This window comes from Taudactylus pleione, unplaced genomic scaffold (genome assembly GCF_031769625.1).
Source record: "Taudactylus pleione unplaced genomic scaffold, aTauple2 ptg000170l, whole genome shotgun sequence".
In the NCBI taxonomy this organism is placed as follows: domain Eukaryota; kingdom Metazoa; phylum Chordata; class Amphibia; order Anura; family Myobatrachidae; genus Taudactylus; species Taudactylus pleione.
In genome coordinates, this window is record NW_028284572.1 from 3,603,449 (window position 1) to 3,620,629 (window position 17,181).

The 17,181-nt window shown below is 39.5% G+C and overlaps 1 protein-coding gene across 2 annotated transcripts in view; it reads right to left on the reverse strand.

Annotated features, from left to right (window-relative positions):
* RXFP1 (relaxin family peptide receptor 1) overlaps nt 1–17,181 on the reverse strand; it is a 321,924-nt gene that overhangs the window by 43,304 nt on the left and 261,439 nt on the right. For both annotated transcript variants that reach the window (XM_088475345.1, XM_088475344.1), the window contains 8 exons: nt 14,952–15,023; nt 11,704–11,775; nt 10,068–10,142; nt 9,722–9,793; nt 6,863–6,934; nt 4,852–4,923; nt 4,081–4,152; nt 1,719–1,790 (listed from right to left, as the gene is read on the reverse strand). In XM_088475345.1, the coding sequence (XP_088331471.1) occupies nt 1,719–1,790; nt 4,081–4,152; nt 4,852–4,923; nt 6,863–6,934; nt 9,722–9,793; nt 10,068–10,142; nt 11,704–11,775; nt 14,952–15,023 (579 nt within the window). The remainder of the gene's footprint in view (nt 1–1,718; nt 1,791–4,080; nt 4,153–4,851; nt 4,924–6,862; nt 6,935–9,721; nt 9,794–10,067; nt 10,143–11,703; nt 11,776–14,951; nt 15,024–17,181) is intronic.

Consider the following 17,181-nt stretch of genomic DNA (forward strand, 5'->3'; position numbering starts at 1 on the left):
GTACTTAAAATATTTTACTATAGTGTCACAAATAAACAATAACAATGAAAAAAATGAAAAAAATCAAAGAATCTTAATGGTCATCAATATGCCATACTACATCATAAATACACAATGTAAACACTGTAAGCAATGTAAACAGTTAATGGCTTTATTAATTTAACCACTCTAGCTGGCGATAACATGGACATGCTGCTTGGTGAGGTCATATGGTCTACTAGCTGTTTCTTCTTCCATCTTATCCCTGGTGCTGATGTGTAGTCCTGCCCCCCGGCTGGCAGCAGCATAACACAATTCTAGGGACTGATCAGCAGGTATCTGCAGATTGCTTTGCTGATGTTCAATGGTAATTGTAATTTGTAACTAATAAAACTACCAACATTAACTGAAATCCGCTCACCCACAACTCTGAGTACCCTGGAGGAACCTTTTATGGCACCCCAGCCAATAGGAGCTACTCTTCACCTCACCCTCCTGTTCAACTTAGCCCCATAGTGTTAAAATTGCCACTGATGTTACAGCAGTAGAGAGCAGACTCCAGGGGGTGAAGCACACATGGAACAGCAGTGGTACTAGTGATGGGGAGGGTGCATCTATGGAAAAGTTACTTTGCTGGAGTTGATCTTTAATAATGATGGATAATCTCTTGTTTTCCTCTCTTTATTACAAGCTATGTATTGAAAACTAAAAGTAGTATAACATTCATTATAAAGTAAGGGTTGTGTCATGGGCAAATGGAAAAACAAAAATATTACTTTGCGTAAGTGAATTCTGTGCAGAGCCTAAAGGCAGCTGTACTATTTTGTACACTATAGGGGTGATTCAGAGGTGAATGCAGTAACGGCAACTGCTACTGTGTCTTTATTATAATGCTGCAGCCGATGGCATCCAACTGAGACGTCCACTGGCGCGAATCTGCTGATATGTGTACAAAGACACACTATCTGCACACCATCGCCCTATGGCAGAAACAAAATTTCCAAGTGCCCATGGCTAGAGGTGTCAGTGAAACTGCATCTATAGACACAGGCACACGTCTGGGACACACCTATGACTCATAGCCCCCCCCCCTCCCTTACCACCCAGAAATGCACAATGAAATTGCATGGATCTCCACGGGATTATGATCTGCATCTCCCAGCACAGCATTAAACATCAGGACGAATGCACAGAGGCATGTGCAGAGGTAAAACATTGGGTGGAAGCTTTACCTGCGTGGCTGCATTCACCTCTGAATCACCTCCTATGCTTGATCTGGCAAACATTAATGTGAGCAGTAGAAAGACATGTCTGTGTGTAGGTGACCATACACAAAGCAAAAAGAGCAGGTAGCTGTGCACCTTAGTAAAACCATGCTGCCCTGTAGGTGGGGGGGAGGGGGGGTGTAAAATGTGCAGAGATTTAGATGTGAGAGGGGTGTGTCCAAACTGACATCTAAATTGCAGTGTTAAAATAAATAAATCTGTCCAGCATTTATGGGCTACATGCAAAAGCAGCCAGTATTTACTATTTACCCTGAATGCAAAAATATAAATGTATATGCACCCCTTGCATTGCTACATGCTTTGTCCAGGTGCCAAGTTACTTGCTCTCTTTTGCTTTAATCCCACCTCAGAATCAGGCAAGTAAATGTCTTTCTAGCTGTTGTTAAACTGCAATTCCTATCAGGTTGTGATTATTTTGTACTAGAGGTTTACATGCAAAGGCCTATGACTTACATGTGAGTGAGGTTTTTCAGGGGCATAAACATTCTTCTTTGAATATTTGGAATTTCAATTCCCTCAAGGCTTCTGCAACATAAAACAAAACATATACTTAGTAACATAGGGTGGGATATACTAAAAGGAAAATGCGGGCAAAAATCCAAAAACTACCATTTTTGGAATTTGGCCTCATTTTCCATTTGTACCAAGCTCCGGAATGAGATATATTTGGGAGCTTGGACCCAATAGAAGCCTAGGAGCTTCTCTTTACATTCTGCACTAATAGGGTACAATTGAATCCCCCCCAGTGTCCCCTGCGGCACAATTCATTCTGCGAATGCACAGAAGGACTTCCGTCTCCCGGGTCATAAACTCAGAAATTCTTCTATCACAAAGGACAGCTCTTATTGGGAGAGCTGTACTTAACTGCATTTCTAGGAAGATATCGGTGTTATTAACGCCGGTAAGTACCTGACAAGTGGCGGGATGTACTGCATCCACAAAGCCATGCTTAGAACATCCCTTCCTTAGTATATGAAGAAAAAATTAATCAGTAGCCAAAGCTGACACTTGGCTTTACCAATTGTGGCACTTGCACAACTGCACCCTACATCTTTGTGTATTTCAGTATTTGAATCTAGGGAATCAGTATGTAATACTGGTGGCTGATTAGCGGCCGGATGAAATACCGACGCCAGAAGACCAAAGACTCTACATGTCAACTGGGGCTGGTAAGTACCCTAACCCTCCCCTGTCCCCCCTAACCCTCCCTTAGTGGTGGCTAACCCTAACCTCCCCCGGTGGTGCCTAACCCTAACCTCCCCCCGGGGTGCCTAATCCTAACCCCCCCTTCTCACACTCTAAACCGAACCCTCCCGGGGGTGCTTAACCCTAGCCTCCCCCGGTGGTGCATAACCCTAACCCCCCTTTCCCCTAGCCTAACCCTCCCCAGGGGGTGCCTAACCCTAATCTACCCGGGGTCCCTAAACCTAACCCTTTCCCCTGCGGCTAACCCTAACGTGTCCCCACTTACCTTTGGTCGGGATGCTGGCTGTCGGGATCTCGAGGTCGGGATAAAGATAGGTGTCATTATTTCGACGCCTATCTTTCATCCCAAGTCGGGCTTCCACTGTCAGGATTCTGGCGGGCGGCAAACCGGACACGGTAACATAACTACATCCCAAATCTAGACTGTGCTGGAGTCTACTGCGCATGCGCAGGTCCCTGGGAACATGTCGCCCATGCTATGTTCCTGGAGACTGCTCTTCTGCGCATACACAAATGTCTGGGAAAATGGTCACCCTGGACCCAGGGGCTCGTGTGCACTGCACATCCTGCACCCATTACAGAAATGCCAATGGGTCAGATGAATAGAACTCTAAATTGTCCATTGTTGCTCTTGGATTACCTACATGCTATACATGCACACAAATACCTTAGCCAAATGAAGAAGGGGAGAACCTGCTAACACCATTTGAAGGTAGAGTTAGCTAATGGAAAAAAACTCTGAAAATCTTAGCCCTACATTGCAATCCCCAGAGATGTGGGAACTATAGGAACGATGGTTCTTTTAGTGAACATGATAGTAGTTTGTTAATAACCAAATATATCTGCTATTGCTAAAGCTATCTGTGATATCTCAGGCATTAGAGGAATAATACATAGCAGTTTAACTCTAACTTAACATACAGTAATCCAGCGAAAACTTACATTTTTGCAGGATTTATGGCTTACTAAATATGCCCCTATGGCCGCGATGTACTAAGGTTGTGGTGTACTTACCGCCAGTCACCGCAACCTTACTACTCGCATATGTACTAACATATGTGATTAGTATTGCAAAGAACAGCGCTTGTGATAAGAGCCGCCCCCTCCATACCCCCGGGAACTTCATGCTGGTGACTTGTGCAGGAAGTCTCGGGCTCCTCCTCCTTGCACCCGGAAGATTAGGAGGAGGTGGAAGACCACGGAGGAGCACGGGTCGGCGACCAAGACACTAAGGTGAGTGGGGCCACTGCTGAACAACTACAGGGTGGCAGGGAAGTGTCGGGTGCGGGATGCGGTAAGAAGCCCATAGGCTTCTATAGGGTAACGCCAGGTTTTTCTGGTGTTACCCTCTGCACCGATAATAGGGCGGCCGGAGCTTAGTACATATGGAAATGCGGTACAAACCCAGAAAACAGGGTGTTTACCGCATTTTTCCTTTAGTACACCCCTAGTGAAATGTGCAACTACACTCTTATATTTAATTTGAATCTGTTCACATTCTGTTCACATTTGATTAAATATAGTCATCAGATTACTTTTCTAGTATTGTATAAGAAACAAGATTCAGTATCTAGGCCTCATTCTCACACTGTGCTATTATAATACTTACAGGGATTTCAGTGTAAGTACATAATCAAACTGGTCTGCTTGAATCTTCTGTATGGGGTTATAGGAAATATTCCTGTATGCAATAAAACAGAATAAATCTGAATCTTACTTCACAGGGAGAAATTAACATTCATGTTGAGTTGTCTTAAATTGATTGAAAGCTACAATATTGTGATATACCATGTTTTGCTGCAAAGTATAGCGTACATACAAGTTTAAATAGTTTTTGAACATACATTTTATTAAGTTTGTGTTTTTTAATAAGAAACTAGGGTATACTGAACCTGTAAAATAATGATGGACTTTACAAGTGATGGGGCTGCTGTAATAAAAAAAATATTGATTGTCCCTCTTCTAAAATGATATTCCCAGGTTTATGTGGACTTGATGAAGAACAAGATTGGATGAGGTAGGTCCTTTTATGAGGGATGGCTATTATATCTCTACATAGACTAATATAATAAATGCAATATACACTCATGTACAGAAACAAAGCATATTAATATGGTGCTTACTCCAGGCAATCAAATAGTGGCTTTCATTAGTCAAACAAAAATTAGGTTAAAGCTACTATCTGACTGACTTTTATAGATACCATCACATATGAGTTACTTGCCCCAAGGTATTTAAATGATGGCAGCTTAATGGAACAGCTTACCAATGACAGATGTAGAACAAGCTCTTCATAATGAAATGTCTTTACAGGAGTATATTATGTATGTTAATTCGACCAATTAAAATGCAATAAAGTAATAACATGCAAACAGCTTACAATTGTGATAATTCCTTCATGTCCTTGAGTAAAGATGGAGAAAATGCTTTAATTCTGTTATTAGCCAAGTCCCTGGTAATGTACAAAGAAGCAAATGGTTATCAACTGAATTTAGGCGAACAACTAAATGTGCTATTTTATCATGTTTTCTTCATTTGTAATGATATCATACGTTTCAATTCTTTATTAACTTTTCTGTAAATGATTCATTACTCAACTGTACAGTATATGAATTTATAAAGACAGAAAAGTTTGTTTATGAAGCCGCAGACATGCAGCACAAATGCAGTACTGTCTTATGAAACGACTATAATATTATTATGCTAACATTAACAATTGTTAAGGAAGGTGTAAGGCTTAAGGCGAATGCAGAAGCCTAAAATGTGGTCAAAAATCTGAAAACTATGTTGCCTAATAGAAATTCCATAGAGCGAGACACAGCAGTGTTCACCGAGGGTCATAACGGACTGTAAAGGTCATAAACCCGGAAGTCCTCACACTGCAAAGGACAGATCTTATAGGAAGAGCTGTTCTTTGCGGTTTTAAACATACTCGTACATGCATACAGCGTTACTAAACCCCACTATCCATGCGAACAGTGGTGGGATGTATCCAGGGGCAGAACTAAGGGAGACAATGGAGGCGCCTGCCGCCGGGCTCCAGCTCTGAAGGGGCACCTTCTCCATTGCCCACAACATTTACCTCACTTATGGCTGTAACTATGTACCCGGAGTGTACCGTCATGGCCGCCCAATACATGGCACCTCTTCCTGGCACCTGAGAAGCCACCATACACTAGTGGAGAGCTCCATGTCAGACCATCAGCTGCTGCCTTCATCTATCTATAGCCTGTCTGCATGCGAATTGCTACATTACAGTGTCAGCAGCTGTGATGAGGGGGGGGGCACCAAATTCTAACTTGCCTACGGGTGTCTGGGATGAATTTATGCCACTGAATGTATCTCATCCAAAATGTGATGCATGCTACAGGGTTGGGTACAGGTTGCCAGCGTTCTGGATCCCGGCAGTCAGAATCCCTACCCCCCGTCCCTGGTGCCTGAACCTAACCTCTCCCTCCACCACACCCTAAACCTAACCCTACCCCCTTAGTGCCTAACCGTAACCCTCCCCCTGGTGCCTAACCCTAAACCCTAACGCTAACCCTCCCTCTAACTCCGCTACTTACCTTCCTGCGGTCTGGATACCGGCGCTGGGATTCTGACAGGTGTCGGGATTACAGTGACAGCATTCTGAGCGCTGGAATTCCCGTGGTCAGGATTATGCCCGCATCCCTTGATACATGCAGCCCTTAATACATTAAGGTGATGTAGATTGCGGGGTGCACCATTTAGTACCATTTAGTAGCTTGGTAGATCAGGTAATACCTGGCTGAATATGGGCCAGCACCAGGAATAGATTTTATAAAACACAAGTCTTGGCAATACACGTATAAGCTTCTGTAAATGTCTATATAAACAGTTACAGTATTTACAATATCATCAGATCATTCTTTATAAATGAAATTTCTGAGACCAGCTTCACTCTTTTATAAGGTCAAAACCCCTTAGTGACTTCTAACATCCATACAGAAATTACAGTAGTGAACCCCTCATCCCATGTACATTGCACACACATGCAAAAATAAGATTGCATATACTGGGACAGGATATTCAAATAAAACTTAAAGCAATGGAAATTGTGCATTTAAGGGATTCAGTGGTGGGCTTCGGTGACTCTTCCCCTACATACGCGGTTTGCATATACAGAGGAATCCCCACTATTCACTTTTGGGAAATGTATCTATAAAATAACTTTCCAAGACTATTTTGGGTCCCTGCATACATCAATAAAGACAAACTGTATGTCACATCCTGCCAGTTATAGCATTTAATCTACTGTACTAGCAACCTCGCAGTAATATTCAACTAGCACAGACTGTATATCATAGCCACATATTTAGATGAGTTGTTTTCTGACATGCAGAAAATGTAGCTGGACATTCTGTACTTACAGCTCATCCAGTCTAGACAGGGAGGAAAAGGTGTTGCCACTTATTGTGAGGATTTTGTTCTTCCGCAGAACTCTGCAAAACAAAGATTATTGGGGGGACTCAAAGACACATACAGTAACCTAATAAATCTACATATCAGCAGGACAACCAAGTGTCGCTCAGGTGCCCCTTTAATATATTATTATGAAATTGCTGTAATCAGGGCACTGGTAATAAAAAGGGGATGTAGTCATTATGATGAATTTACAATGTCGACATTCATATGGTTGACAGTTATGATGTTGAAATATCACCATTGAATATGTCGGCACCCGCATAATGTGAAATGTTGACATTCTGCAAAGTCCGGAAGCAGAGGGTCAGGGTGAGACTGTGGGAGGGTACGGTTATGGTCAGGCACTAGGGGGAGGGTTAGGGTTAGACTGTGGGAGGGGAGGGTTACAGTTAGGCACTGAGGGGAAGGCTAGGGTCAGGCACTAGGGGGAGAGTTAGGGTTAGATTGCGGGTGGAGAGGGTTACAGTTAGGCACTGAGGGGAGGGTTGGGGTTAGGCACGAGGGGGGGAGGGGTAAAGTTAAGCACTAGGGGGTGCATTAGAGGTTAGGATTAGTCATACTGATGCTGGAAGTCAAACATGATCCAGCTGATATCATCAGGACATCACCATCAGACCTGGAAGACAACAATGGAGCTGCTAGACCCGCTGTACCAGGTAAGTCATCATTAAACCAGCAGGGAAAGTTTGTCAGCATTCAAATCATGTCGGCATTTCATAAATGTCAACATGATGGATGCCAACGTAGTCAATGTCGACAAGCTGCATGTCAACATTACAACCTGTCAACATTCTCATGTGACATAAGGAATGTCGACAAAATATACTGCACCCCTTTGTGCCTTTAGCACTGCCTACTTTTGTCTATATGTCTCAACCCCTTAGTACAGAAACTCTGACAAATTGCTGTCATTTAAGTGACTCACATATTGTAATTAACAAGACTCCCATATTGTGATTAAGCAACTCAGAAGAGTGGGGGTGGGGGGGTGGTGGAAACTGTCTATATCCATCCATGTGGTGTAAAGGCTTTAAGGACAGATTACCGACTATGCTGCAAATCATTTCCTTCAAATGAAATGTAAAACATGCTACCTTAAGAGATTCTATAACGATTCACCGACTCACAATGTAATTAAGTGTACGAAATTAAGAGAAATCTTTTATGTAATGAAGCTGTATCAGTCAGAACTAATGAAGTTTGGGAATTTCATTATGTTTCTTATGAAAGTCTGCTGTGAATATAGCCTGGAAATATATTACAGTACTTTGCTCTGTCCAGGAAAAAAATTTATGACATTAAATGCAGCGATAAATTGACTGGCTTTAGCTGTCATATATAGTAATTCATTTACTTATTCCATAATTATGACGTGTTTGCAAAATGTTAATTTATGCTGATCCATTACAATGTGGGAGATTATTTTTTTTAGTTCTTCAAAAGACAAATCCAAAGCTAAAAATCTGCTTAGTGCTCAGTAAGAATCATGTAAAATAATAAGTTTTCAAATAGCATGTATAGTTCTTCTGGAAATTAGTGCGTTAGCTGTTTTGTAGACTTCGGAAATAAATGTGATACTGCGGCTGATTCTGATTTGGACGTAGCGTCTTTTGCTTGTGTTGCGTCAGTGACTCTATGCTAATGCTAGTATCCACCCTTCCCCTGGTGTACAGCCATGCGTCTGATTGCAGAAGGGCTGGAATGCTCACTTTGAGTGGCAGCAGTTTTAACCATTGGAAGCACCGTTGGGACTTGCACCAGCCCCATTCTAGGTGCAGAATCACCGTCAGAGTGTGACTTCCAATATATACGTAATTAAGCATCTGAGTCCTAAACCACTCCTGCTACACACCCATGACACGCCCATAACACGCCCATATCAATGAATATCTCTGCGAATCTACTTAGCCACCAATACATTCAATCGGTCCAGTGTCTCTGCGTGTTAACACTGTGGGATGTATGCACTGTGTGACTTTTAGGGATTTAGATGCATGCGCAGACCTGCACTGTCTGTACCTACACACGATTCTTTAATACAGCTGGCGGGTCCTAAATGCAGTAAGCATTGCCCAGGTCCACCCAGAACCTGAAACCAATGTCAGAGACTTAACTTACTGGATGCATATAGCAAAATGCTTAATTTTTGCGCAATTGGACTTTGATGGTCCATTCAGCGTATTTAAAAATGCATGGCCACTCTCTGCTCTTACTAGTCGTCTGGTCACTAGGTTGATGTAAGATCTGCCCACTGTGAAAACCACTAAACTTCATGTCATAGATGGAGCTTTTGTTGATGCAGCAACCATTTTGCAGCATGAAGAACTAATCCAGACGTCTTTATAACTTAATAAAGAAGTCAGGTAAATTGCTAAAATAAATCAATTACAGTTCTAATGTATCAAAAATGTTAATCTTCTTGTTTTGGCTTTCATATCATATTCCATTTGTTTTTAATACTATAAAGTATTGTAAGTAATACTGGCCACGCACACTGTGATATTACAGCAGATAATGGGAGGCTGGTTGGATATGGCAGCATGCATGCCGAGGAACTAATGACAATGCCCGATAATTATCCTATCAAGATTAGCAGTATCATTTTCTAGGCATTGAATGCAGATGGCCATATCTCAAACAATTTGGCCACATAAATGACAATCAGGATGAGCAGTGGGATCAGTTTTGTACAAGTTTCATTTACTAACCCAAAACTAATCTGCAATGTTCAGCTATGAAAAAACATGTCATTTATTTTGCATAGTATTCTTTAATGATAAAACATTCAGAATGGAGTTACTTACAGGACAGTTAGTGTAGCGCAGGAACTAAAGGTTGCGTTCTTTAAGGTGGGAATATTATTACCTTCAAAATCTCTATAAAATTAAAAACAGATTAAAATAAATAGCATATTTAATAATGGTGACTGATGAACAAGCTAAGTTTATGGGCTTAGAAACGTTTTATGGGATAATAGGAAATAGATGGCATTTAAAATTATACAAAAATAAATGCCTATATTCATACTTTAATACACAGAACATTGTTACACAATATAAGAAGCAACAATATCAGCTGCATCAGGGTAGAAAACTTCATGTACTGGGTATAATGAAGCTCATCATTTGTGTCCCCCTTGTTTATACTTACAGCCAGTTTAGTTTAGGCATGTGTTGACAAAGAGGTTTATCAGGCAATCGACCCAAGAAGTTGTTCATCATTACTCTGTAAGAGAAATACATAGAACAATCAATTGTGAATTAAGGATCACACTAGAAAATGTGTATTAACTGACCTATGGTGTATGATACTACAGTAAATCTTAATCATTACTTTCTTTATAGCTTCATATAAATTAAAAACATTTGCCTTCCCTCTGATGGTAGCCAAATCTATTCTATACTTTTAGGAGCCATATATTAGTCTTCTCAGGGTCTGACTGGTAGGAAATGCTGTTATTCCAACTGGTTTAGTTAACATATAGGAGATATATATTTATGACTCTTCAATTTATGTTATTGTGAATATGTCATATGTGACAACTGTAATGCAATTCTGGGCTATTTACCTTTCCTTGCATTTTGCTTGAGTGTATGCTATGCTCTTTTGTAGCTATCTACACCAAAATAATATAATCAAATGTGCAATTTGCAAGCAGATCAGAAAAGTATAGATCTTTTTATTCTATAACTTCTCCCATCCAGTTTTACCTAAATGTATTAATCAATTTCTGGCATTTTAAGTAACTAAGGTGCATCTGGTGCAAACCGCAAAATGACAGCTACATAAACTTTTCTGTGGATTTAGAACACTTGAATGCAAGAACATTTTTGTGCTAAATGTATACGTATAATGTAAAAAATTCTCTAGGCAATGACAAACTTTAAATGACATTTAATTGTGCATATTCTAATTTTTTTTTACCAAAAAAAAAACCCCCCAAATATGTACTTTAGGTGTATTTGTTAGGGTCACTGTAGATGCAGCTTATACTAACAACGGAAGGCTGAAGTAAGCCTGATGGCTTTTAAACCCCAAGTCGGGGCAGATGGTGAGCTAAATAATATTTTAACATTGTGGTCTCCATTTTATTGTTGATGTGTGGGCAGCAGTTTGATTGTTCTATTGTTGTGGGGAGGTAGAGCTTAGGGTGTGTCTTGTGAGTTTAAAATGAGAAAGAATTAGCTAATGAGCTCAAAACATTTAAACTATTCTAATTTCAAGTAAAAAAAAAAGCTTTGAAATATGTTATAGTAATTGAAGCAAACACAGTATATTGTATAATTTCCTGGCATATGCATATACAATGAAATTGTGAAACACAACCATAATAATAATTTATTAAACTTCGAGCAAACTCCTCATAGTCTCTCTCCAGATACAGTACTTAACAACGATTGTCTCATGTCCATACCAGACAAGGTCTAATAAAGCTGAAGTGATAATAGAGAATGCAGCACCATGGAATTAGTTTTCTTCACTGCATCGATTAAAGAGCAAGGTTTTTTGTTTTTTAGGGGGGAGAGGAGCTGTTTTTGGGACTCAATGTAAAATCTCTAAAACAATAGCTGTAAAATCTTTAATATAATGGACAGCCCTAGGACCTTCGTGGATCATTTCCCACTTCAGAACCATGCAAAGGTTACATATTATAATATATGAATGGCACTGCAATATATTTCAAAACTGTATCTCTTTTGTATGAAAAAACTATATGCCAGCAACTTGTATTACTCAAATAAAACTGTTTACATTTTCCATCAGAAATTATAATTAACTGACTTACAGAAGTATAAGGGAATCCAATCCTAGAAACACCTGGGGGGAGATCTGGTTAATTTTGTTGTTCTCAATGACTCTGTTGAAAGCAAGATGAAAAATTACATTTTGAATTCTGAGAATCAATGAATAGCTATTTTCCCAATATTATGTGTATCCGTATAGGAGAATATATAAAGTCATAAGCTAAATGAAAACAGGTAATGTATATAGTATACTCTGCTGTACTCCAGGAAAGGGAAAATGGAAAACTCTTTTGTGTTCTCAATACCATGCTCTTTTGGGAGGTAACTCACAGGGGCAGCATTTATGCTTATATGGGGAGGGAGTTACCCTTGGGCATTATTCAGAACTTGATCAGAAAGTAGTCCAAAATCTTTTGCTTTTCCTTTGACAGAGGATTCCCCATTCAGTAAACAGGTCATAACCATCTGCACAATTAGAGGCATATCCAATTAGATGCATGATTTGCGCGGTAAAAATTACTGTGGCCACAGCGACCATTTTCTAAAAAAAGTGGTTGTGGTAATATTTACTGCATAAACCCAGAGGATTTTTTTTTTTAAACAGCCTGTACCCTAAAAAAATAAAAAATATTGGATTACAGTAATAATATTTATTAAAGTCCCAAAGAAAATTATTTTGATTTAAAAAATGTTGCAAATGGCTGATTTGTGCTTTTTTGATTTTTAAATTATAAAAAACTATTTTTTTTTTGCTTAATTACAAACGGATAAAATGAAAAATGCCCCAAAAAGTTAAAAAAAGAAGATAATTTTGTGTTCATTTTTCTTTTAAATAAATACTGTAATTAAATTTGGGGTGCGTAAATAAAAAAAATATATATTTTTTTCATTTAGGCCATTTTATTTAACAACCAATAACATGTAATTACTGGATTAATTAAGCTAATTGGAAACTTCCAATTGCCTAATTAGTCATTGGGGGGTCCAAAGGGTTCTGAAGCAATTCCCTACATTTTTAACTTAAAATACTGTATATGATATAATTTTTTATTGCATTAATAAGCCTCACTCCAGTTGGTACTTGATTACTATAGATTCTCTACACAGCAGTTATATATGACTCAAAGACCTTATGCAATTTCCCTCAATATATTTAAGTTGACACAGATTTCTTTCTTAAAACATGAATTATGGAGAAATTGTTTTGACGGTTGATATAGTCCTTGGTGAGTTATACCCCTTTTACACCAGAGCAAAAACCTGGGTTTTTGCTGGGTCTACCCGGGTCACAGCTCAGTGTAAAAGGGACCTGGCAATCCAACCCAGGTAGCTACCAGGGTCGGACCCAGGATGGACCTGGGTAATGGTGCAGATTGAACGGTACAACCCAGATTATCCGACCTGGGTCATGCCTAAAATGAGCTGATTGGTGGTTGTGGAGCAATCACCTCCCACATTTTATGACCTCACTAGTTTTACAGGATAGACCCAGGTTCAGTGTGAATGGGGCTGACCTGAAAATAACCTAGATCGATGGTGTTGTGTAAATGGTCTGTGACCTGGGTCGGAACCATGTCTGAAAACCCAGGTCGGACCCGGGTTTTTGGTGGAAAAGAGGTATAAATAGGCTGCTTTCATTCATTGTGCTTAGGCATCTTGGTAGCATTTGGATTCTATTGAGCTAAACCTCCTTGTAATTTTACAGGAATGACACCTGCCTATAGACATCCTCTGACAAACCTCCAGGGTAATTGATTGGAATTCACAGAATTGTTGTCTGTTTGGTCTTTTACACTGATATTATAAACTATATGACCAACTGTCCACTTTGAACTTATTAACAAATTTACTCATCAAAATCCCCAACCTCCTGCCCCCCTCCCTGGTGTTGAACATCTCCATGTAGTGTTCACATCTCCATTATACAGTGAGCTGGGAGACACCCATTCAATAGCACTTTCAAATACTTGTATATTTTAATCAATAATGCAATATAAATAAATTAGTTCCATAAAAATGTAACACAGAAACCTCTATAAAAGCACTTGGTCTGCAAAATTTTGCCTCTATTTCATCACAGAATTAATTGTTAGCTTACAATATCCTTTACTGTAGGTGTACAGTATGCCATATATCTCATATCCCACATTAAAAAAATACTAACTGCAGACTTAACATGGCTTGTTATATGATATTCTAAATTCTAGATGATATAATAGGGGCATATTTATCACATTCCGCATATTTAAATCCGCCACCTGCAGTGACGGGCAGTGATTTCCTATTGGAAGTGCTCCCTGCTATTCACAGCCGCACAAGCAGCCTCAGGGGGATATGTTTTCTCCCATTGGGACTGCCAGTGATAGCAGAGAGCATTTCCCATGGGAAGCCACTTCCTTTAACAGCTCCTAGGGCATAATTGCCAACTTTCAACTCCCTCCTTCTGGGAGGGAGCTGTCAGGCTTCCACAGCGGGGGTTGTGTCACGGGAGAAAGGGGGCGCCACGCAGTGATGATGCAGCGTTGGGGATGGAGCATGGGGGGGTGACTGCACGATTGTATCATCATGGCCCCGCCCCCTTTTCATAATGGCAAACTTAACGGCATTGTGAAGGTGTCGGGGCCATGATGATGCGATTCACTGCTACGGGGGTTTCTATTGTAACCGAGGAGGCGGGGGGCGGATGGGTCAGTGGCCGCTGGGAGGCTTGCCTGACTTTCCAGGAGGCCGGGATCGGCACCCAATTTTTGGGAGGTTTGCCCAATCGGGAGGGTAGGCAAATATGTTCTTGGGGCTGCAGTTTGCTAATTTGTGCGGAATTGCTATCCTGCACATGTGCACAATTACAGAACGCCCTGGCCAGACAGGTAAGGAGCCGCTGCTGGTTGAGATATGATACTGTTGTCAATAGCAAAGCCAGAATGCATATTTTTGCTTGTAATAGTCAGTCTTCATGTGCCAGGAAGAGAGTTTCCAAGGAAGCCCTTCCCCTGTGAAGAGTTGGAAGCAAAGTCATAGTTACAGTTATCGTATTCCGGAGCTTGTTAAATCTCACAATTTAGCCTATGGGGGCTGCTTTTGCTATTGAAAATGGGGGGACTGCAGCTGCGATCTCCCCTACGTACAATCAGGGGCTACTTAATATTTACTGCTATCCTCTGTAAACAGCTGTTTTTGGGGAAATCCTGCAACCTTCTTTTTGATATATATGCCCCTTTGTCAGCACAATACAGTAAGATGATGAAAATCAATATTTAGGATACACATTGTACATTTACATAAAACTTACAACCATTCCAGTTTGTGGAGATCTCGGAATACTCCAGGTTTAAGCGTGGTTATAGCATTGTGACTCAAATAACTGCAAATAATGATAAATATAGTAAAAATAAAAATAAAAAATAAATGCAAGATATTTCTTCATTATCTCAAATGAGCATTTAGGCATACAGTATATCTGATGAAGTAATTAATGATAACAATAACTGAAATTAAATGTTCATATTTGAAACATGCGCACTGAAGCAATAAAAGAATCCAGGGAGTTTTAAGTCGGGTACACACTGTGCCGAAGGATGCGCAGACGGGTGGATCCGCTGAGAGCGGCCGATCAGGTAACCTATACAGACTTACTGATCGGCCGCTCGATGTGTGTTCCCTGACATCACTACCCGGAGGGCATTTGAGCCCAGTTTAGCTGCCAATCACCGGCGGTCCCTGTATGGGCGTCCGTACACACAGCCAGGTGCAGATATATTGGCCATCTGCTGTGCTGTACAGACAGATGTGATATGCCTGGGAACGACGTCGTTCCCAGACATATTGGGGGTACACACCTGCCGCATCGCACGCGATATATATTGGCCGTTTGATTGAATCGCTCAGTGTGTACCCAGCTTAAGATTCTCCCTGGGTACTAAACACAAATAAGACATTCAGGAGAACTTACTTCTGTAAACGTTAATTTCCATTCAGTGGCATGCTCTAAATATACTGGGTAAAGAGTTGATTCAAAATATTTGAAATATACAGATAAAACACACTAAGGTGTATATTTACTAAGTGGTGGGTTTACAAATGATATTGGGGTCTATTTACTAAGCAGTGTTAGGAGACAGAGTGAAAAGTGATAAGGTACCAGCCAATCAGCTCCCAACTGTCATCTCACAGGTTGTGTTTGAAAAATGACAGTTGGGAGCTGATTGGCTGGAACCTTATCACTTTTCACTCTGTCGCCTAACACTGCTTAGTAAATAGACCCCACATTTAAAGTTGCATTGATATTAAATGCAAAATATGTGTGTTTTGCATTTAATAGTATTGCCGTTTTAAATCCTGCAGACAAAACTGGAGAAAGACTTTTACCTTTACAGTCATATCCTGTCTTTCTAAAGAAGCTGGTACAACATAAAGTATAATATAAAACTCCCCACTAAGACACCTCACAAAAAGATGGTTTATAAAAGGACCAAACGATTAAATAGTAAAGTATAGCATGTTTAATTTCAAACGTATTGTAGTTCATTCTATGAAAATGATACAACAGAAAGACAGTGCAAATAGATCAAACAGTTTATTTTACAGCAATAATCAATACAACAAAAATATCACAACCAATATAGTATACTTCTCTATTAAAATTCATTACTGTAATAAACTTCCTTAAAGCTAGCTGTTACCAAGTAACAATGCTGTAAATTCCAAATATTTATGTTTGTTTTAAAAACACCTACCCTAGGGCCTAATTGAATTTTTTTATATACAGTATTGCTCTTTCAGGTATATGACAGTCATCCTCTTCTATAAAATGTCTATATAAAAATAGAATTAAATATTTATAGAAAAATGTGTGCTGCTTTTCTTTCTGATGCTGCATTGATGTTTATCAAATTTTCTTTTTAAAAGTAGGACTCATCCTCCCAATATACTCGATGCCACAAGTATAATTAGAAGGTATATATATATATATATGTATTTTTTTTTTCCGGTCAAATTCAATATTTTTTTCTTTTTCAATCTTTAGGAATTTACCAAAACATACTATTTATTTTTAAAAACATGCATTGTCCCAATTCATTAGAATACCACTGTATTAGGTTTTTAAAAAGGGATAATATTTATTTGTGGAGACCAATGTATGTGTATGTTATTCCTGTGGAGGCCAAATGTATGTCTATGTTATTCCTGTGGAGGTCAATATATGTTTATTTTTTTCATGTGGAGGCCAATGTATGTTTGTTTTATTCATGTAGAGACCAATGTATTTGTATTTTATTCATGTAGAGATCAATTTATTTGTATTTTATTCATGTAGAGACCAATGTATTTGTATTTTATTCATGTGGAGACCAATGTATGTGTATTTTATTCATGTGGAGACCAAAGTATGTGTATTTTATTCCTGTGGAGGCCAATGTATGTGAATTTTATTCATGTAGAGACCAATTTATTTGTATTTTATTCATGTAGAGACTAATGTATTTGTATTTTATTCATGTGGAGACCAATGTATGTGTATT